Here is a 22828-nt window from a genome sequence, read left to right as displayed (position 1 = left end):
CCTTAATTTCTGTACATATTTATTTTTATACATCTTCAGGTGACTTTTCTTACAATGACTACTTAAAAGTGCTTCCTTGTATTGCACTGAATTCTACCTTTTATACTCCCAAGTAATTTTAGTCCATTGGTCTTACTTCTACCTGTTGGATCTCTCACATAGTTAAGCTGTGTTCGTTCTCCACCAGGCAATCTTTGCCTAAGGTTTTATCTTATCAATTTATGAAATCCTCCCTTTGAACCATTCTTCTTAATGTGCTGGTTATTTTCCTCCTAACCATCTATTTTTTGGCACCCGACTTAAAATGAGGTATCCAGGATCAAGCACAGAATAGTTGTTGCAAAGTGTAGTGAGACATGTCTTGACTGGGCTGTGTTCTGTTACTGCAGAGGACCAGCCTGGCTCCTTTGAGAGCACAGCTGGTTTCAATTGAAGGGTGGGGCGAAAACAGGGAAGGCATTTAGGAATCAGTGTTGCTGTGGAAACAGTGTGTTGTAGCTAGTTCTTCTAAGAAAGGTTATGGTAAAGGAAGATGGTTATGGGATCCTAGCTCAAGGCCAAAGGAGGTTGAACTGTTTTTTTCCTTTTTAATGTAATGGAGAGGCTTTGGCTTGTCTGTAGTCCTTGGGCAAAAAGTCAGTGAATTACAAATCAACGGGAAGAGGTTGAGCAGAGAGAAAAGGAGGATCCTTAAGGCAGCAGTGGGATCATTGGTACAAATGAAAAATTACTTTGGGAAAAAATCCACTGTTTTCAGAGAGAAGAGATTGGGTGAGGTCACAGTGTTTCCCTCGTTTGGATCATCATCTCTAGTTTGATGGTTTATTTGGGCATCTCAGAGATGTTCCTATGTCTATTTCTCATCTTTGATATGTGCCTGTGTCGGACACGGCTGAGCAACTGAACTGAACTGTGTCAACACTGCCAGAGGGATTCTCTCAAAACTCTTGAACCTTCAGTATTTCCAGCTACTAGAGAGTAAAATCTAAACTCCCTACCAGCATAGCACTCAGTCCCAGCCTGCTTCTGCCTTCCTGACCTGTACTTCCCCTCACCCACTTGCTGTGTCCATGTGCATGTGATCTACAGACACAAACCCTCAGCCTTTGTTCATGCTGATTCCTTGTTGTTCAGTCTCAAAGACATGTCCAGCTCTTTGCAACCCCATGGAGTGTAGCCAGCTCCTCTGTCCTCCATTATCTCTTGGTTCAGTTCAGATTAGTCGCTCTGTCATGTCCGACTCTTTGAGACCCCATGAACTGCAGCACGCCAGGCCTCCCTGTCCATCACCAGCTCCCAGAGTTTACCCAAACTCATGTCCATTGAGTCAGTGATGCCATCCAACCATCTCATCCTCTGTCGTCCCCTTCTCCTCCCGCCCTCAATATTTCCCAGCATCAGGGTCTTTTCCAGTGAGTCAGTTCTTCGCATCAGGTGGCCAAAGTATTGCAGTTTCACCTTCAGCATCAGTCCTTCCAATGAACACCCAGGACTGATCTCCTTTAGGATGGACTGGTTGGATCTCCTTGCAGTCCAAGGGACTTTCAAGAGTCTTCACCAGCACCACAGTTTACAAGCATCAATTCTTCAACACTCAGCTCTCTTTATAGTCCAACTCTCACATCCATACATGACTACTAGAAAAACCATAGCCTTGACTAGACCGACCTTTGTTGACAAAGTAATATCTCTGCTTTTTAATGTGCTATCTAGGTTGGGCATAACTTTCCTTCCAAGGAGTAAGCATCTTTTAATTTCATGGCTGCAGTCACCATCTGCAGTGATTTTGGAGCCCAGAAAAATAAAGTCAGCCACTGTTCCCACTGTTTACCCATCTATTTCCCGTGAAGTGATGGGACCGGATGCCATGATCTTAGTTTTCTGAATGTTGAGCTTTAAGCCAACTTTTTCACTCTCCTCAAGAGGCTCTTTAGTTCTTCCTCACTTTCTGCCATAAGGGTGGTGTCATCTGCATATCTGAGGTTATTGATATTTCTCCCGGCAATCTTGATTCCAGCTTGTGCTTCTTCCAGCCCAGCGTTTCTCATGATGTACTCTGCTTATAAGTTAAAATAAGCAAGGTGATAATATACAGCCTTGACATATTCCTTTTCCTATTTGGAACCAGTCTGTTGTTCCATGTCTAGTTCTAACTGTTGCTTCCTGACCTGCATACAAGTTTCTCAAGAGGCAGATCAGGTGGTCTGGTATTCCCATCTCTTTCAGAATTTTCCACAGTTTATTGTGATGCACACAGTCAAAGGCCTTGGCATAGTCAGTAAAGCAGAAATAGATGTTTTTATGGAACTCTCTTGTTTTTTTTGATGATCCAGCTGATGTTGGCAATTTGATCTCTGGTTCCTCTGCCTTTCCTAAAACCAGCTTGAACATCTGGAAGTTCACTGTTCATGTATTGCTGAAGCCTGGCTTGGAGAATTTTGAGCATTACTTTACTAGCGTGTGAGATGAGTGCAATTGTGCGGTAGTTTGAGCATTCTTTGGCATTGCCTTTCTTTGGGATTGGAATGAAAACTGACCTTTTCCAGTCCTGTGGCCACTGCTGAGTTTTCCAGATTTGCTGGCATATTGAGTGCAGCACTTTCACAGCATCATCTTTCAGTATTTGAAATAGTTCAACTGGAATTCCATCATCTCCACTAGCTTTGTTCATAGTGATGCTTTCTAAGGCCCACTTAACTTCACATTCCAGGATGTCTGGCTCTAGGTGAGTGATCACACCATCGTGATCATCTGGGTCGTGAAGATCTTTTTTGTACAGTTCTTCTGTGAAATCTTGCCACCTCATCTTAATATCTTCTGCTTCTGTTAGGTCCATACCATTTCTGTCCTTTGTTGAGCCCATGTTTGCATGAAATGTTCCCTTGGCATCTCTAATTTTCTTGAAGAGATCTCTAGGCTTTCCCATGCTATTGTTTTCCTGTATTTCTTTGCATTGATCGCTGAGGAAGGCTTTCTTATCTCTCCTTGCTATTCTTTGGAACTCTGCATTCAAATGGGTATATTTTTCCTTTTCTCCTTTGCTTTTCGCTTCTCTTCTTTTCACAGGTCTTTGTAACGCCTCCTCAGACAGCCATTTTGCTTTTTTGCATTTCTTTTTCTTGAGGATAGTCTTGATCCCTGTCTCCTGTACAATGTCTTGAACCTCTGTCCATAGTTCATCAGGCACTCTGTCTATCAGATCTAGTCCCTTAAATCTATTTCTCGCTTTCACTGTATAATCATAAGGGATTTGATTTAGGTCATACCTGAATGGTCTAGTGGTTTCTCCTACTTTCTTTAAGTCTGAATTTGGCAATAAGGAGTTCATGATCTGATCCACAGTCAGCTCCCGATCTTGTTTTTGCTGACTGTATGGAGCTTCTCCTTCTTTGGCTGCAAAGAATATAACCAGTCTGATTTCAGTGTTGACCATCTGGTGGTGTCCATGTATAGAGTCTTCTCTTGTGGTGTTGGATGAGGGTGTTTGCTATGACCAGTGCGTTCTCTTGGCAAAACTCTGTTAGCCTTTGCCCTTCTTCATTCTGTACTCCAAGGCCAAATTTGCCTGTTACTCCAGGTATTTCTGGACCTCCTACTTTTTCATTCCAGTCCCCTATAATGAAAAGGACATCTTTTTTGAGTGTTAATTCTAAAAGGTCTTGTAGGTCTTCATAGAACTGTTCAGCTTCAGCTTCTTCAGCGTTACTGGTTGGGGCATAGACTTGGATTACTGTGATATTGAATGGTTTGCCTTGGAAACAAACAGAGATCATTCTGTCGTTTAGAATGTCATTAGAATTTGCTCAAATTCATGTCCATTGAGTCGGTGATGCTATCTCGTCCTCTCAACTTCTGCCATCCCTTTCTCCTTTTACCTGCAATCTTTTCCAGCATCAGGGTGTTTTCCAATGAGTCGGCTTTTTGCATCAGGTGGCCAAAGTATTTGAGCTTCAGCATCAGTCCTTCCAATGAATATTCAGGGTTGACTTCCTTTAGGATTGACTGTCCTTAGAACTCTCAAGAGTCTTCTCCAGCACCACAGTTCGAAAACATCAATTCCTTGGTGCTCAGCCTTCCTTATGGTCCACCTCTCATATTTGTACATGACTACTGAAAAAACCATAATTTTGACTCTGCTGATTCTTTAGCCACACATCTTTCTCTCTCCCCTTCATCTGTTAATGTTCTCATTTTTCAAAACTGCACAAATGCCCCTTCTTCAGAGAAATGGTATTTCAGTCTCCCTCTTTTCCCTGTTAGATTGTTGCTCCTTTTTCTAAACTGTCAGTTCTACTGCTTAGTACTTATATCTCAATTTGACCTGATTTTATTCTGCCATAAATTATAGAATTTCTTTTCTTTTATTCTTTATCATGTATTTGGCTTTCCTTACTGGTGAACAAATGTTGGGAGCAGTAATGTCTTGCTGACTCACCCGGCATCTAGCACCAGATCCTGTAGATAGTACATGCTGTTTGAATGGAAAATGAATGTAGATAATTGAAGATTAGGACTTTTGTGTAGAGAAAGAGTATTTTCAAAGTAGGATTTGTTTAAAGCTGTGTTAGTTGACAAGCCCCTGATCATCAGCTGTGAACAAACACTGAGCTGCTTTAATTAAGGCAGTTGTCTGTGTTAATTTTCATTTCTCCTAATGTTAGGAACCTGCAAGTATTATTGTATGTGTTTTAGCTATTTAGTTTAGGCATTCTTTGGGCAGATGGTTTATTTTGTTGTCATAATTAAAGTTGTACTCTGTATCCATCTACACAACCTTATTGGATTCCAGTCTATTGAATTGGTGAAAATTCAATTTGTGTGGTTATTTTTAATTCTTATTTCAGGATAATTGAGAAAAAATGGAGATATGGTTGTATTTGTCATTTGTTGAGCATCTAACTTAAATTTAGCTTGAAATTAAGATTGTTTCTATAATCAGTGTTTTAGAGGGCAGCATGAGGTTAACTATAGTTCTTTGGGTGGTGAATTTTTCCCATTTTTCAATTTATTGATTTAATAACTTGATAGTTTATGTAAATTTACATTTGAGTTGATTATATAGCACTGTTTTAGAAAAATAAGACAAACATTTCTAGAAAAGACAAATGAAAATTTTCCCTAAAATTAGGTGAATATACAAATATAAATTGTGATTTTTTTTTTTTTTTAGCAATCTTTAACGAAACTTTTTAAGATAATTATAGATTCATGTGCATTTGTAAGAAATAATATGGAGAGATTCTATATACCCTTTACTCAGTTTCCCACTGGTAACATCTTAAATTCTATACAGTATCACACCAGGACATCAATGTGGGTACAGTCTACCAGTCTTAGTTATGATTGTGGCTTAATACAGGATTAGTTTTCAACATGAATACTTAACAAAAATGTGCTGAAAGTAGTCCCAATTATTTTTACATATATTGTTGCAGTCTATCCTTACTATTCTATTGAGTTAATTTATTTTTACCTTTTAAATTTAAACCATGGAAATAATATATATGTAAATCACTTGAGCTATTATTAAAAGCTAAAGTACAAAATAATTGTATTACATTTCTTTAGCTTGACTCATTGAAAGACATTCACTGAAAAAAACAAATCAGAAATGTTTGTTGTTTCCTTGAGGTGAAAAACTGTATATATTGCAAAACCTTAAGAATTAAAGCCATCAAGGTAGTTTGAGGAATTAAAGTTGCAAAAAAGGAGGTATTTTTGTGTTTGTATGCTGTGCCCATATTCTATAACCATCCTGTTTGATTTATGAAATTTTACCTGTTTACCCTCCGGGTGTTAAAAATTTTCAGAACTGCAGGCCAGATAGAGGGCTTTTGCTTATACATATTGGATAAAATTAGTTTTAATCTGAAAAGATGTTCACAAAGGTTTTTTTTTTCCTCCTTTGAGCATCTTCTCCCCTTACTCTTACACAAATTAAATGGAGGTAATTTGCTTAAAAGTTACTTACTCAAAAGTCTAATGATTAAGAAACATTTACCCCAGATTGTGTCCCAGTAAAGGTTTTAAATTGAATAACATTATTATTTATTTATTAATCTCTCTCAAGTTTCCCAGTCAAACCAGTTTGATCATTTTAGAGGCTCATCTGTGATTTTCCTTCTGCCTCCTTTTCATTAGCCGCACTCTTCCTTTGAATGTTAGCAGATTATTGATGTCTCTAAGATTTCTCTCATCATCCCTCTCCTCATTTTAAATGCTCTCTTTTCACGACCTCATCATTTGCCAGTTTTCCAGTTTATATCTTTATCCCCGGTCTCATTTATAGCCGGCTTTTAGACTTCCACCCAGATCATCTCAAAGTATCTTAAAATGAACAGGTCCACGGGGAATTCAGCATCCATCCCACACCCTATCTCCTCGCTAGATAACAAACATCATGAGTGAGAGTTGGTGTTTTTTTTTCCTTTGGCTCATGTGAATGGATGAAGGAATGCTTCTAAAGGTGGATGTCTGCGAAGTAAACTTGATTCCTTCCTTTCCTTCATGCCTCCTTCAGGTCTGTTCCACAGTCTCGTCAGTGTTGCTGCCTTAGCTGTTCTGAGCCCGTCGACTACTTTCAAACCCACAGTCACTACCTTTGTTTCAGCCGCTAGCTGTTTTTTACCTGGATTACTTTAGCAGCGTCCCTGTCCTTGTGGATTCATCTCAAGTCTTGAACCCTCTGCAGTCTATTCTCCACTCTGCAGTCAGAAGAATGGTCCTGGAAGCTCCCTATCTTGGCTTCCGGCTCCTCGAAGGACCAGTGGTTTTTGTACCTGTGATCACTAGACCTTAGACAGTCCCATTTGGGGGGGGGTGCAATATGAGTTTGGGTGCTTGAATGAGATATGGTTTTGAAAACTGATTGTTATCAATGACTGATTATGGATAGGACAAATCTAATCGGTGAACCTATCTGATGTCAGTTTCTTTCTCTTTAAAAGGGAAGTGTTAGTGTTAGTTGCTCAGTCGTGTCCGACTCTTTGCAACCCCTGGCTCCTCTGTCCATGGAATTCTCCAGGCAAGAATACTGGAGTGGATTTCCATTCCCTCCTCCAGGGGATCTTCCCAACCAGGGATCGAACCCCAGGTCTCCTGAACTGCAGACAGATTCTTTATGTTTTAACCACCAGGGAAGCCCCAAGGTGATGAGCAAATCAACAGTACATGATAAAGTACTTGATAGAGTGCCCCACGTATGTGAATGAGCATTACATTACCCATGTTCTGATCCCACTGTCTTCCACATATCTTTCTGTCATGTTAGGTATACAAGCATTCCTGATTTGAACAGTGTTCTAACATCTGAGCCTGATACTATGTGTTTGTTTAGGTCTAAGTGAAATTGAGACTTTCTAGTCTACCTGCTGTTAATCACTGGTTGCTAGTTACTCTCTGATTTTCATTTTCTTATTTACAAAAGTGAGAGCTTTGGACCAGACGGTGTCTAGAATTTATCTTTCCCTTTTATGATATAATTAAGGAAATTGAAAGAATGAGCCCCAGCACCTTCATTTACTAATTGATCATTTTTTATTTCCTTCAAGTCTTTGTCCTTATCCATGCGTGTTCTTAGTACTCACAGATAAAGTTTATTTTTTGCTTTATTCCATGCATTGAACTTTTCCCATGTGACTGCATTGCCTTTATGACTTCAGTGGTGCGTAGTATTCTGTAGAGTTGATGACTTAGTCATCTTCCTGTTTTTAAACATTTACATATTATTTTCAGTCTTAGCATTCTGTTCTGTTCTCTCTTTCAGTACTGGTTTTAGAGGAAATTCACAGTTACCAAAACAGTACAGAAGTAAAAACTAAACGTCTATTTATAGTCGAACAGCTGGCAAGCATTTCTGACACCACATGCTTATTAGCCAAATCCGGAAATGGCTATCCACAATACTGTATTGTATGCTCAGGTGGCTCTAGTGGTAGGGAAGCTACCTGCCAATGCAAGAGACTCGGGTTCAACCCCTGGGTCAGGAAGACACCCTGGGGGAGATCGCAACAACCTGCTCCAGTATTCTTGCCTGGAGAATCCCATGGACAGAGGAGCCTGGAGGGAGGCCCCAGTCCATAGGGTCTCGAAGAGTCAAACACGGCTAAAGCAGCTTAGCACACGTAGCATGGGCTAGGATCAAATGTTAGTGCTTTTAAGAAGCTCTAAGTGTAGATTTCTAGGTTAAGATCTACTGCATTCAGGTTAAGATTGATAAGGAAATTCTGGCTTCCTTTAACTGATAAATGATTTTTTTAAAAAAAACTTCTTAGTAATGACCTTTTTTTTTGTCTAATTACACCTAGTACATTGCGATTTTAGGGAAATTAAACCTTCCTACCACCACTGGCCCTCTTGTGTTCTTCCCACCAAATCTCTCAGCCTAACCTCTGAGATAGATTCCTGTATATTATCCAGGACTTCATACGCATATGTATACAACACTGTACAGCAGCAACAACTTTTAAATACCCTAATAGTCACCACATATATATTTAAGGCCATATAAAGGGAACTTTGAAATACTGCATGATGTCACTTACATGTGGAAAAATGATAAACTCAGAGAAACAGAGGTGAAATGGTGGTTACCAAGAATTAGGAGAGGGTGGAAGTCACGAGGAGATGTTGCTCAAAGGATACAAACTCCCAGTTATAATATTATCAAGTTTGGGAATTGAATGTACAGTTCAGTTCAGTTTAGTTCAGTCGCTCAGTTGTGTCAGACTGTTTGCAACCCCATGGATTGCAACATGCCAGGCTTCCCTGTCCATCACCAACTCCTGGAGCCTACTCATACTCATGTCCATCACATTGGTGATGCAGTCCAACCATCTCATCCTCTGTCGTCCCCTTCTCCTCCCGCCTTCAATCTTTCCCAGCATCAGGGTCTTTTCCAGTGAGTTGGTTCTTCGCATCAGGTGGCTAAAGTATTGGAGTTTCAGCTTCAGCATCAGTCCTTCCAATGAATATTCAGTGCTGATTTCCTTTAGGATTGACTGGTTGGATCTCCTTGAAGTCCAAGGGACTCTCAAGAGTCTTCTCCAACACCACAGTTCAAAAGCATCAATTCTTCAGCACTCAGCTTTCTTTACAGTCCAACTCTTGCATCCATACATGACCACTGGAAAACCATAGCTTTGACTAGACGGACCTTTGTTGGCAAAGTAATATCTCTACTTTTAAACATGCTATCTAGGTTGGTCATGGCTTTTCTTCCAAGGAGCAAGCATCTTTTAATTTCATGGCTGCAGTCACCATCTGCAGTGATTTTTGAGCCCCCCAAAATAAAGTCTGTCACTTTTTCCATTGTTTCCCCATCTATTTGCCATGAAGTGATGGGACCTGATGCCATGATCTTAGTTTTCTGAATATTGATTTTTAAGCCAACTTTTCCACTCTCCTCTTTTACTTTCCTCAAGAGACTCTTTAGTTGTTCATTGCTTGCTGCCTTAAGTGTGGTGTCGTCTGCATATCTGAGGTTATTGATATTTCTCCCAGCAATCCAGCTTATACTCCATATTATACTTGATTCCAGCTTTTCTTCATCCAGCTTGGTGTTTGTACAGTGTGGTGATTATAGCTAGTAATATGATTGGGATTTACATTTATAATAACTAAAACTAAAAACAAAATGTAAAAGTAAAAGCAAAATGCTCTATCAGTAATAAAATAATGCCCCCATAATTCCTCATGATTGTTTGTGGTAAATTATGTAGCCTAAAGTTACTTTCTCACTTTTTCTCTAAAGTAATAGTCATGTTTTATTTATTGTATGCTAAGTAATAATGCAAACACATTTAATAGACCTATTACCTCTATACATGTTTAAAAGGGATACTTGCCAATAGCCTTATTCTTTCTAACAAAAATAATTTTTTTTTTCCTTAGCAAGGTCAGCATTGGATGTGGTTGTACGTTGTAAGTATTTCCTTTCAATATTTTGCATATAGTTTATTCTTTTTCTCTTAAGTTATAAGGAAACTATTTGATTGGATAGCTCAATATTTTGAGTGTTATTTATAATGGATATTTTGTTCCATTAATGTTTTTTAGCTTCAGTATTTTAAGTATAGAAAGTATGTAAAAGGAGAATTCCTAGTTAGACTTAGTTTGTAAGCAGATATTCGGCGATGCATCAGGCATATGTGGAGTGGAAATGGAGAGTAACAATCCCAAACGTCCCACATCCTGGATTTGTAAAATAAACCTTAAAAATAATTAGAAATTATATTTGCCCTCAGTGAAAATCATATTACTTGTTCCATTTATATTCATTTTTAGGAGGTTCTGTGGGTTTTTTTTTTTTTTTTTTTGAGGTTCTTTGAAACTCTCAGGAAAAAAAAAAACCTAGCATGTAGTTTAACATATATATATATATATATCTTGGTGTTTGCACAATGCCCTTTGTGGTTTGAGATACGAAGCAAACTAAACACAGAATCTGTTAACATTTTTTTCTTTGGGAAAAAAATAAATTTTTTTTTTCTGTCCAAAGCTACAAAACCTCCCAGATATAAATGTGGAATCTCAAAAGCTTGCCCTGAGAAGCATTTTGCTTTTAAAATGGCAAGTGGAGCAGCCAATGTGGTGGGACCCAAAATCTGCCTGGAGGACAACGTGTAAGTGCTTATCAGTTTGGAAGTATAAGGTGCACTATTAAATGTTAGCAAATTGAACCTGAGTTTATTGGATCTTTTGAAAATGTATTGGGCATGCCTTTACTAAAGAAGAGTGATTTCCATTTCCATCGTGCAATTTTCCCCACTCATGTAAGGAGTCTTAAAGTTCTTAAATTTTGTGTTAGAGTGTGGTAAGAACACAGCATTTATCCAGCTTCATGTATAGAAGAGAGATTTCCTCTGAATGAATTTTCTAGATCCCATCTGATAGTCATAGACACAGATGGCTATTTAATTTTGATTCCTAAGTAATAGGGGAAAAGTTAATTCATTTAAATTAATTAAAATTAAAGTTCACGTCCTTAGTCATACCAACCATATTTCAGGTGCTAATAGCCACATGCAGCTTGTGCCTACCCAATGCAACAGCACAGGTAGAAAGTGTCTCCATCACTGCAGAAAGTCCAAGTAGGATTATTTTTGTCAACCAGACTGCCCTAGATAATGAATGCTTTATCTTACAAACCAACATCTCTCATTTAAAATGTTTGAGTGCTGCCTGCTGAAGTGTGAAATAGCCCAGTAATAACCTCAAGTCCGTCGTGGCCCAGAACTGCTTGCCACTAAACTGAATGGTTTCCTTTATTGAGATGCCCTGCAAAGTATGCCTTTTAGGCTCTTTTAGTCTCCTACTCCTGTGTCACTTGTCGTGAAGTTCCTGGATTAGAGAAACATTCTTTTTTTTTTTTTGAATGATCAAAATCTTTTTTTTTAATTATTAATTTATTTATTTTGGCTGGAGGCTAATTACGTTCTTTGACCCACTCAATCTAAAGTTGGACACCTCCACTTCACTTCACTCACCCCCATCAATATTCATCACACCCTTGCCATCACACATGCTCTGGAGAGTGTGTGCCATGTTTTCTAATTATTCTAATTATTATTTCTAACTAAGTTCCTGGGTCTGAAGTCACAAACCGTGCTTTTTGTTGGTTGCTTCTAATCGGGTCTTGTCTGAAAAATTAGATATATGATAGGCTTTACATAATATATGTGCCATTTAATTATATAGAGTAAAGAGTGAGGTAATTTTATAGATAGGAGGAAATGAGGCAGTTTTTCCCAGCTTTTTGTCTTTTCTTTTTAATATAGAAGCGCTAACATTTTTATCCTCGCCCCTCTTTTCAGTTAGCCGTGTGTAGGATTTAGCCTCTTAGAATAAAACTTTTACTGTAAAATGAGAAGCTTGAGCCAGGTGATCCTAAGGTCACTGCTCATTTCCTTTATCCTCATGCTGATGATAATCCACTGTTCATCCATCATCCTCTGATGTCTCATAATAGTCTTGCTTTACTGAATTGAAAGCATTTGGATTTTCGAAGTTTGTAGATTTTGCATTAAATAACATCCTTCCCATTACCGTAGAATGTTCCATTCCCCCTTTTCACCTTGTTTGGCTAAAAAGGGGCCAGATATTTGATCCTGAATAATAAGTAGAAAGTTCTCTTAGAATGCTCAGCCCATTCATGACAGGCTATCTTCATATATCTCTGCCCCCTTGAAGCATGTAAGTTTTAATTCAAAGAAGAGATCAAACTAGTAAATAATAGCAGGTTGTCTATTCACAGATTATAAGTTAAAAAGAAGAGAGAAGTGTATTAAGCAGTGGAGTCTGGTTAAAAAAAAAAAGTATTGTCTCAGAGCCAGAGAATTTGGTTCTAGCATAGTGGGCGTGTCATGTAGAATTTATATTTCAGTTTGTTTAACCATGAAGCTGAGGCCACCTGTCCATCCACTTTTCAGGAGTCATTCTGCCATTCCTGTGAGAGAGTGAATAATTGATGGGATTTTATAGTTATGCCCCAGGCCCTGAAATCTAGTCCTTGAAAGGGGACTGAACTGTTGACCAGGGATCCCTAGTGGAGAACCGGTAGAGACAATTCAGTCTAGCGCTTTCTTTCCAGTATGTTCTAATTCTATATTGAAAGATTTTTCCAACAAAAATGTTAAAGAAGTCTGAATTTTCTTAGCGTCGTTCATTCCATTCACTTTTTATTCAGCGGGTATTTACTGAGCACAGTTCCTGCTCTCGTGGAACACACAGTCTGGTAGGCAGAAGGATATTTAAGAAGTAAAGGCAAATAAATAGTTAGAAATTGTGGCACGCGCTGCCCAGAGCAGCAGGATGTGACAAATACTGATGGGGGCAGTGAGATGAGATCAGGGTGTCCAACTTTAGATTGAGTGGGTCAAGGAATGTTTCTCTTAAGACAGTGATATTTAGTCTGAGAATGAAAGGATAAGAGGGAAGACCGCCAGGGGAAGACCATTCTAAACAGAAAGAGGAGCACGCTTGAAGGCCCAAGGTGGGAAAGAGCTGGAGAGAAGTGGATAACGGCCAGGTCGTTGGAACTTACAGGCCCTGCAGAAAAGGAGATGAGATCCTTTTCTGAGAGTGTTGAGAGGTTGTTGAAGGTTTTCAAACTCCGGCATGTCTTCACTTCATTTATGTTGAAGAAAATGATCTGACTGCTGAGTAAAGTGATGAGAGAAGTAACAGCAGACAGAGCAATTGGAGGGCCTTTCCCAGGTGCTGGCCCAGCCCTTCGATTCCCCCCGCCACACACAATTGGCAAGAGACTTGTTTGCACATGTGCTCACTGAAATATGTAAGTGGATCCTAAGAATACATAAGTAGAAATTTTAATATTTTCCTACACATGCTCTACGTATACGCAAACTCATTTTGCAGACTGCTAGTCCAGATCAGTGCTTCTCAGTGGGGGCAGTTTTCTCCCCAGGGGAAACTTGTCAAGGTCTGTAGACGTTTTGGGGCATCGACGTTATGAAGGTGCTGCTTGTAGCGACCAAGGATGCTCTTAAATTTCCTACAGTGCACAGGACAGGCCTTCTTCATGAATTATCAAATCTATAAGATCATCGTAGACTAAGATCTAGAAACCCCAATACAAACGAAGATTGAAATAGGGTCATGGTCATGGTTTAAAGGACAAGTAGATGCAGTAAAGATATATTATGGAGATTAGATGGATTTCAAACTTCTCATTAGTTAGAAATATTTAGAAAACCCCAGGTATAAATATGAGGTGTCACATAATACAGGAACTATAGCTTTTTTTTCTTTTGTATTAGAGAAACCATAGAGTTTGCTTATATTCAAGATTTAGCTTTTATTTCAGGCATATACTCATTTCAGTTTATAGAAAGTTGATATTGGGCATAATACTTCATCTTTTATTATAATCTTAATGTTTGGTACAGAAGTTACGTGGTGGACTATTTTGAGGGATTTTTTTTTTTCACATTGACCAGCAAGATAGGATTTTTGGCTGGGAGGACCAAAAGATGAAATCAAGGATATGATGTAGGTACTTACATAATCATTTTAAATGTAACCATATAAAAATATAAGAACCATTCTAAGCTCATAACTGGGAAAACAAAACAGCCAGCCAGCCAGCTGGCTAGATTTGACCCATGGGCTGTAGTTTGTTAAACCCTTCTCCAAACAAATCATTTTAAGGCATAATAGCTAGAACATGTTGTAGGTATTTGAAACAAAACTGTATTCGAAGGTGTAGAATCTGTCTATACTATAGAGTGTATAATCATTTTCTTTAACTATTTGTCTGCAGGTGTGGAGTGGGGGGGGGACCTTCATATTCATGAAAAAGAAAAGAAACTATTTCAGCTTGTGTTAGTACTGGGTGACTAACCTGTATACGTTTAAAATCTTTCCTGATTTGTCGTTTGCTGGCTATAGGTTTCCCCTAATTGAAGTCTGGTTTTTAAAACTTGATAAGCTACTGCCCTCTTGTGGGAAGCCCCTGTCACCATGTAGCTCTGCCGCCTTTCTTTGCTCTCTGATGGACACAGCAGCACACTCCAAATGATCTCTCCTGGAGAAGACACCGTGATGCTTAATTATTACTCTAATGGTTACTTAATTATCGCTATGGCTTCTTCACATTAATGATGGCAATAACACATTTGCAAAAGAAGTAGAACAAATGTACATCAAAACTTCCCTCTTTTATGCAGCAGTCTTGTTTGGTACCTCTTACAGACCACCTTTCAAACCTGGTCTTGCACACATATAGAAAAAGTTTATGTTTTATTTAACTATTCCTGGGTCAGGAAGATCTAGAGAAGGGATAGGCTACCCACTCCAGTATTCTTAGGCTTCGTTTGTGGCTCAGCTGGTAAAGAATCCACTGCAATTTGGGAGACCTGGGTTTGATCCCTGGGTTGGGAAGATCCCCTGGAGAAGGGAAAGGCTACCCACTCCAGTATTCTGGCCTAGAAAATTCCATGGACTCTGTAGTCCTTGGGGTCACAAAGAGTTGGACACAACTGAGCGACTTTGACTTTCACTTTTTCAGTTTTACAGAACAAGTGAAATTCTGAAGGCAGATTCACAAGTATGAGTAGATAGTTAAATGCTACTAAGTCGTGTCCAACTCTGCATCCCTGTGAACTGTAGCTCTCCAGACTCCTCTGTTCATGGAATTCTCCAGGCAAGAATACTGGAGTGAGCTGCCATTTCCTTCTCCAGGGAATCTTCCTAACCTAGGGATGGAACTCTGCATTGCAGGCAGATTCTTTACCATCTGAGCTACCAGGGAAGCCTAGATTTTACAAATCAAAATTTTATGCTTTTCCTTTTTCAATGGATCGTGGAGTAGAGTTTTTCTTTTACTTTTCAGTTTTGAAAAATACAGAAATTGCAGGCAGTTGCAAAGATAGTACAGAGCGATCCCATGTGCTCTTCACCCATTTTCCCCATGGTTAGACCTTATGAAATTATTGTACAGTATCAGAATGGAAATTGGCAATTAGTACAGTGTCTGTGTATAGTTAGGACTAGAGATCTCTTCAAGAAAATTGGAGATATCAAGGGACTATTTCATGCAAGGATGAGCACGATAAAGGACAGAAACAGTAAGGACCTAACAGAAGCAGAAGAGATTAAGAAGAGGTGGCAAGAATACAAAGAAGAGGTATACAAGAAAGGTCTTAATGACCTGGATAAGCATGATGGTGTGGTCACTCACACATCCTGGAGTATGAAGTCAAGTGAGCCTTAGGAAGCATTACTACAAACAAAGCTAACGGAGGTGACGAAATTCCAGCTGAGCTATTTAAAATTCTAAAAGATGATGCTGTTAATGGGCTACACTCAATGTTTCAGCAAATTTGGAAAACTCGGCAATGGCCACAGGACTGGAAAAGGTCAGTTTTCATTCCAATCCCAAAGAAGAACAATGCCAACGACTGTTCAAACTATTGTACAATTGTGCTTATTTCACATGCTAGCAAAGTAATGCTCAAAATCCTTCAAGCTAGGCTTTAGCAGTTTGTGAACCAAGAACTTCCAGATGTACAAGTTGGGTTTAGGAAAGGCAGAGAAACCAGAGATCAAATTGCCTACATTCATTGGGTCATGGAGAAACCAAGAGAATTCCAGAAAAACACCTATTTCTGCTTCATTGACTATGCTACAGCCTTTGAATGTGTGGATCACAACAAACTGGAAAATTCTTCAAGAAATGGAGTACCAGACCACCTTACCTGTCTCCTGAGAAACCCGTATGCAGGTCAAGAAGCAGCAGTTAGAACCGGACATGGAACAACTGACTGGTTCAAAATTGGAAAAGGTGTACAACAAAGCTGTATATTGTCACCGTGCTTATTTAACTTATATGCAGAGTACATCATGCAAAATGCCAGACTGGATGAATCACAAGCTGGAATCAAGATTAACCTCAAATACACAGATAATATCACTCTAATGGCAGAAAGCAAAGAGGTACAAAGAACTTGATGAGGGTCAAAAAGGAGAGTGAAAAAGCTGGCTTGAAACTCAGTATTCAGAAAACTAAGATCATGGCATCTGGTCCCATTGCTGCTGCGTCGCTTCAGTTGTGTCCGACTCTGTGTGACCCCATAGACGGAAGCCCACCAGGCTCCGCTGTCCCTGGGATTCTCCAGGCAAGAACACTGGAGTGGGTTGCCATTTCCTTCTCCAATGCATGAAAGTGAAAAGTGAAAGTGAAGTCGCTCAGTCGTGTCCGACTCTTCGAGACCCCATGGACTGAAGCCTACCAGGCTCTTCTGTCCATGGGATCATTACTTCATGGCAAATAGAAATGGAAAAAGTGGAAGCAGTGACAGATTTTATTTTCTTGCACTCCAAAAATCACTGCAGATAGTGACTACAGCCACAAAATTAAAAGATGCTTTCTCCTTGGAAGAAAAGCTATGACAAACCTAGACAGTGTATTAAAAAGCAGAGACATCACTTTGCTGATTTTGATGTTTTGAGAATGTTGTATAAATAGAATCATATAATATGTAAGCATTTGAGATTGGTTTTTTTTTTTTCATTCAGCATAATGGTCTTGAAATATTATTATGTATTAATAATTTGCTCCTATTTTAATGCTGAGTAGTACTCTATGGATATACCACAGTTTAGCTATGTCTCACAAATTTTAATAAGCTGCATTTTCAGTGTGTTTTTTAATTTTTCACTTCAGGCTTCTTTGACTCATAGGTTATTTAGAAGTATATTGCTTAGTTTCCAAATGTTTGGAGAACTTCCTGTTATCTTTTATTATTGATTTCATTGTGGTTGGAGACACATTTGATATGATTTCAATTAGTATATACTGGAAGAATGGGTGCTTGGAAAGAATATATATTTGTCAGGGAGTAGAATATTCTTTAAACGTCAACTAGACCCTGATGGTTAATGCTGTTGTTGAATTTTTGTGTACTCTTTCTAATTTCCTGTCTTTTAACTGTTGAGAGAGGGATATTGACATGTCCAACTGTAATTGTAGATTTGTCTTTTTCTCCTATCAGTTCTACCTGGGTTTGCTTCACATGTTTTATACCTTGAATACTTGGGATGGCTATGTCTTCTTGCTAGATTGACCCTTTGATCATTATGCAGACCTCCTCTCTGTCTCTGATATTTTTCTTTGCTCAGAAATCTATTTTAATTGATGTTAATATAGCCATTCCTGTTTGCTTTTGTTTAAACAGCTTTATTGAGATAGAGCTCATTTACCGTACATTTACAGTACATTCATTTAAAATCCACAGTCAGGGGACTTTAGTATATTCACAGATGTGTGCACCCATCACCACAGTCAGTTTTAGAACATCTTACCTCAGAAGGGAACGCTGGGTCCTTCAGTTATTGTCCTCCTGCTCCTTTCCTATTGCACTCTGCTCCATCTGCCTGCCCCCCAAGCAGCCCTAAGTAACTACTAAGTGTGCTTTCTGTCTCTATAGATTTGCCTATTTTGGACATTTTATATATATATATATATTTATATATATATATATATATATATATATATATATTTATATATATATATATATATATATATATATATATAAAACATGTAGGGTTTTTTTGTGATCAGCTTCTTCACTAAGCATAGTGTTTTCAGGGTTCATCCATGTTATAGTATATATCAGTACTTCACTCCTTTTTATGGCTGAATGATAGTCCATTGTATAGATATGTCACATTTTGTTTAGTTTCATTAATTTCATTTCCCTTCCTTAGTTTGTAGACTTCCAGGTTGTTTCTACCTATTTCTTATAGAAATGTAGTCGAGTCCTATTTTAATCCACCATCCCAATTTCTGTCTTCATTGGATATTTTTGAACTATTTATACTTATTATAATTATTGATGTGTTCAGGCTTAAGCCTGCCATTTTATTACTTTCTGTTATCTGTTTTTTGTTTTTGTTTTCTTTTACTGCCTTCCTGTGAGTTATATGAACATTTTTAAAAACTTCTTATTTATTTATTGAGTGTATCTCTTTGGATAGCTTTTTTAGTGTTTGCTTTTGATATTTACTATCTGGCCCCTTACCAGAAAATTTTGCTGACTCAAGGTCTAGACTTAAGAAAATGAGGGAGAAAATGTTCATTGTCCAGAGTAAAATTTAAAGTATGTTATGTTCATAGGTATTAGGAATAGCACAAAAGTTGAGGAAGTTATGTTTCAGTGAGTCAACAAAAACATCACTCACATCATTGACAGACAAGTGAAATTCCAGCATATGTCTTTATTGTTCACTGTTTCAGGTTTTTCTGACTTTGTTTTATTCTTTAAATGAAATAATATCCAACATTTGTGTTGGAATTTTACTCATTCATCACTTGCTGCCGTAGGGTAAGTAAAATGAGTTCCATGAAAATCATAACACATTCTGTGAGAATCAGTGGCTAAGTGAAATTTATAATCAAGTATGTATTTTGTTATTTGTAAAATTGTGTGCTTCAGATCCTTTCTGTCAATAAAATTTATAATAAACTTACATTGTTGGTTGAGAATGTAATTATTTCAAATAGGTAAGAGATAGAAACAGTCTGAATATCTGTTGATAGATGGATAAAGGTTAGATAAGATAGATGTATCATGTATGAGTACAGGAGTGTGTATTCACATATATGCATACTCACTTCCCACCACCTCAAACCACTTCTTAATCATTTCACAGCACATCACTGTAAATTTTTAGAATAAAAGGTACCTACACTTTAAGTTTAAGAATTTGAATTCAATAAACTGAACTGATAATAAGCAAATATTTTGCTCGTACCTTTCATTTCACAGTATTTATTATCGTTATGTAATGGTCTGTGAGCTGCTGGTGGAGGTTGATTACTATAGAATGACACTGCAAGTCTTGTGGTTCAATGTTGTAATTATATGAACACAATATTCTTTCTTCTGGGTATTGAGAAATTTTGCGTCAGTAATCACTAAGAGAATGTGCACAATTAAGTTAAATCTTCTTGCTTTCATATTATAAATTTTGGTAGCATCTCACCTCTGTTTCATGTCACACTAACATTTATAGAAACTACACTAGAGGTTACCCTTGTTTATTCCCTTGAGAATGGTGCAGGCTGGGAGCATAATGTCCATGTGTTTGATGGATTTTCTAAAACGGTCTTTCATAATCTGATGCAGGGCAGCAAGAAAGAGTCTAGTATTTTGACTGTAATACTTTTTAATATATATTTCTATTTGTGAAATCTTACTTAAGAATGTTGCTTTTAAATTATTCAGTGTTAGACTGTCTTCTCTGACCTGGTAGAGACCTTTCAGTCTCCACTGTAGTACTAATGAGCTGTGTGTATATATAACATTCCCAACTGGTTTTTTTTTTTTTTTTTTGGCATGAATGGCTTTCCCTGATGGATGTTTATGTGCAATATCTAATTCTAAATTTGTCTTAATTTTTCCCGCTTCAGTTTAATGAGTGGTGTTAAGAATAATGTTGGAAGAGGAATCAATGTTGCCTTGGTAAACGGTAAGAATAATTATTTTACCTTATGGGTATGCTGGATATAAGGGTATAGTGGTATATAGGTATATTTGTATGGCTGAAAATAAAATATACTCTTATATCAAGGGATCAGGTAAGAAAGAGTCAAGCTTGACATCAAAGCTCTCCCCACCACCCTCCCACAGTATCAACTATGAGTAGAGATGAGACACTGCATTTCAGTGTTTAAATTGTGCTCTCTTGGAAGCATCCAACTTGCTGTGCAGTGTATAGAGAGCCTCCCATGAGATGGTCAGGATACAACCAATCTAACATTATCTAACAATTGATGAATTCTTGCTGCAGATATAGGAATCCTAACATAATATATTAGAATGATCCCTGCTCGTTTCTAAGGCAAACCATTCAATATCATGGTAATCCAAGTCTATGCGCCAACCAGTAACGAAGAAGCTGAAGTTGAACGATTCTATGAAGACCTACCAGAAGTTTTGGAACTAATACCCAAAAAAGATGTCCTTTTCATTATAGGGGACTGGAATGAAAAAGTAGGAAGTCAAGAAACACCTGGAGTAACAGGCAAATTTGGCCTTGGAGTACAGAATGAAGCAGGGCAAAGGCTAATAGAGTTTTGCCAAGAGAACGCACTGGTCATAGCAAACACCCTCTTCCAACAACACAAGAGAAGACTCTACATATGGACATCACCAGATGGTCAACACCGAAATCAGATTGATTATATTCTTTGCAGCCAAAGATGGAGATGTTGTATACAGTCAGCAAACACAAGACCGGGAGCTGACTGTGGCTCAAACCATGAACTCCTTATTGCCAAAGTCAGACTTATATTGAAGAAAGTAGGGAAAACCACTAGATCATTCAGGTATGACCTAAATCAAATCCCTTATGATTATACAGTGAAAGTGAGAAATAGATTTAAGGGACTAGATCTAATAGACAGAGTGCCTGAAGAACTATGGACAGAGGTTCATGACAATGTACAAGAGACAGGAATCAAGATCATCCCCAAGAAAAAGAAATGCAAAAAAGCAAAATGGCTGTCTGAGGAGGCCTTACAAATAGCTGTGAAAAGAAGAGAAGCAAAAAGCAAAGGAGAAAAGGAAAGATATACCCATTTGAATGCAGAGTTCCAAAGAATAGCAAGGAGAGATAAGAAAGCCTTCCTCAGCGATCAATGCAAAGAAATAGAGGAAAACAATAGAATGGGAAAGACTAGAGATCTCTACAAGAAAATCAGAGATGCCAAGGGAACATTTCAGGCAAAGATGGGCTCAATGAAAGACAGAAATGGTATGGACCTAACAGAAGCAGAAGATACTAAGATGAGGTGGCAAGAATAAACAGAAGAACTGTACGAAAAAGATCTTCATGACCCAGATAATCACAATGGTGTGATCACTCACCTAGAGCCAGACATCCTGGAATGTGAAGAGAAGTGGGCCTTAGAAAGCATCACTACGAACATAGCTAGTGGAGGTGATGGAATTCCAGTTGAGCTGTTTCAAATCCTAAAAGACGATGCTGTGAAAGTGATGCACTCAGTATGCCAGCAAATTTGGAAAACTGAGCAGTGGCCACAGGACTGGAAAGGGTCAGTTTTCATCCCAATCCCTAAGAAGGGCAATGCCAAAGAATGCTCAAACGACTGCACAATTGCACTCATCTCACACGCTAGTAAAGTAATGCTTAAAATTCTCCAAGCCAGGCTTCAGCAATACATGAACTGTGAACTTCCAGATGTTCAAGCTGGTTTTAGAAAAGGCAAAGGAACCAGAGATCAAATTGCCAACATCCACTGCATCATCAAAAAAACAAGAGAGTTCCAGAAAAACATCTATTTCTGCTTTATTGACCATGCCAAAGCGTTTGACTGTGTATATCACAATAAACTGTGGAAAATTCTGAAAGAGATGGGAATACCAGACCACCTGACCTGCCTCTTGAGAAATCTGTATGCAGGTCAGGAAGCAACAGTTAGACTTGGACATGGAACAACAGACTGGTTCCAAATAGGAAAAGGAATACATCAAGGCTATGTATTGTCACCCTGCTTATTTAACTTATATGCAGAGTACATCATGAGAAACACTGGGCTGGATGAAGCACAAGCTGGAATCACGATTGCCAGTAGAAATATCAATAACCTCAGATATGCAGATGACACCACCCTTATGGCAGAAAGTGAAGAAGAACTAAAGAGCCTCTTGATGAAAGTGAAAGAAGAGAGTGAAAAAGTTGACTTAAAGCTCAACACTCAGGAAACTAAGATCATGGCATCCAGTCCCATCACTTCATGGCAAATAGATGGGGAAACACTGGCTGACTTCATTTTTTGGGGTTCCAAAATCAGTGCAGATGATGATTGCAGCCATGAAATTAAAAGACGCTGACTCCTTGGAAGGAAAGTTATGACCAACCTAGACAGCATGTTAAAAAGCAGAGACATTACTTTGCCAACAAAAGTCTGTATAGGGAAGGCTGTGGTTTTTCCAATAGTTATGTATAGATGTGAGAGTTGGACTATAAAGAAAGCTGAATGCTGAAGAATTGATGCTTTTGAACTATGGTGTTGGAGAAGACCGTTGAGAGTCCCTTGGACTGCAAGGAGATCCAACCAATCCATCCTAAAGTAGATCAGTCCTGTGTGTTCATTGGAAGGACTGATGTTGAAGCTGAAACTCTAGTACTTTGGCCACCCGATGCGAAGAGCTGACTCATTTGAAAAGACCCTTATGCTGGGAAAGATTGAAAGCAGGAGGAGAAGGGGACGTCAGAGGATGAGATGGTTGGATGGCATCACCGACTCAATGAACATGAGTTTGAGTAAACTCCGGGAGTT

At 38.4% G+C, this 22828-nt stretch overlaps 1 protein-coding gene across 4 annotated transcripts in view; it reads left to right on the top strand.

The window, feature by feature from the left end:
- Nucleotides 1-22828, top strand: part of FAM3C (FAM3 metabolism regulating signaling molecule C) — a 54505-nt gene that overhangs the window by 20995 nt on the left and 10682 nt on the right. For all 4 annotated transcript variants that reach the window (XM_081535350.1, XM_081535353.1, XM_081535349.1 and 1 more), the window contains exons 4-6: nt 9892-9921; nt 10499-10622; nt 19934-19992. In XM_081535350.1, coding sequence (XP_081391476.1) covers nt 9892-9921; nt 10499-10622; nt 19934-19992 — 213 coding nt within the window. The remainder of the gene's footprint in view (nt 1-9891; nt 9922-10498; nt 10623-19933; nt 19993-22828) is intronic.

The sequence above is a fragment of the Giraffa tippelskirchi genome, chromosome 10 (assembly GCF_054371585.1).
Source record: "Giraffa tippelskirchi isolate mGirTip1 chromosome 10, T2T-mGirTip1v1.2.pri, whole genome shotgun sequence".
Classification (NCBI taxonomy): domain Eukaryota; kingdom Metazoa; phylum Chordata; class Mammalia; order Artiodactyla; family Giraffidae; genus Giraffa; species Giraffa tippelskirchi.
The sequence above is the reverse complement of the archived record's forward strand: the minus strand, read 5'-3'. Positions and strand labels throughout refer to the sequence as shown.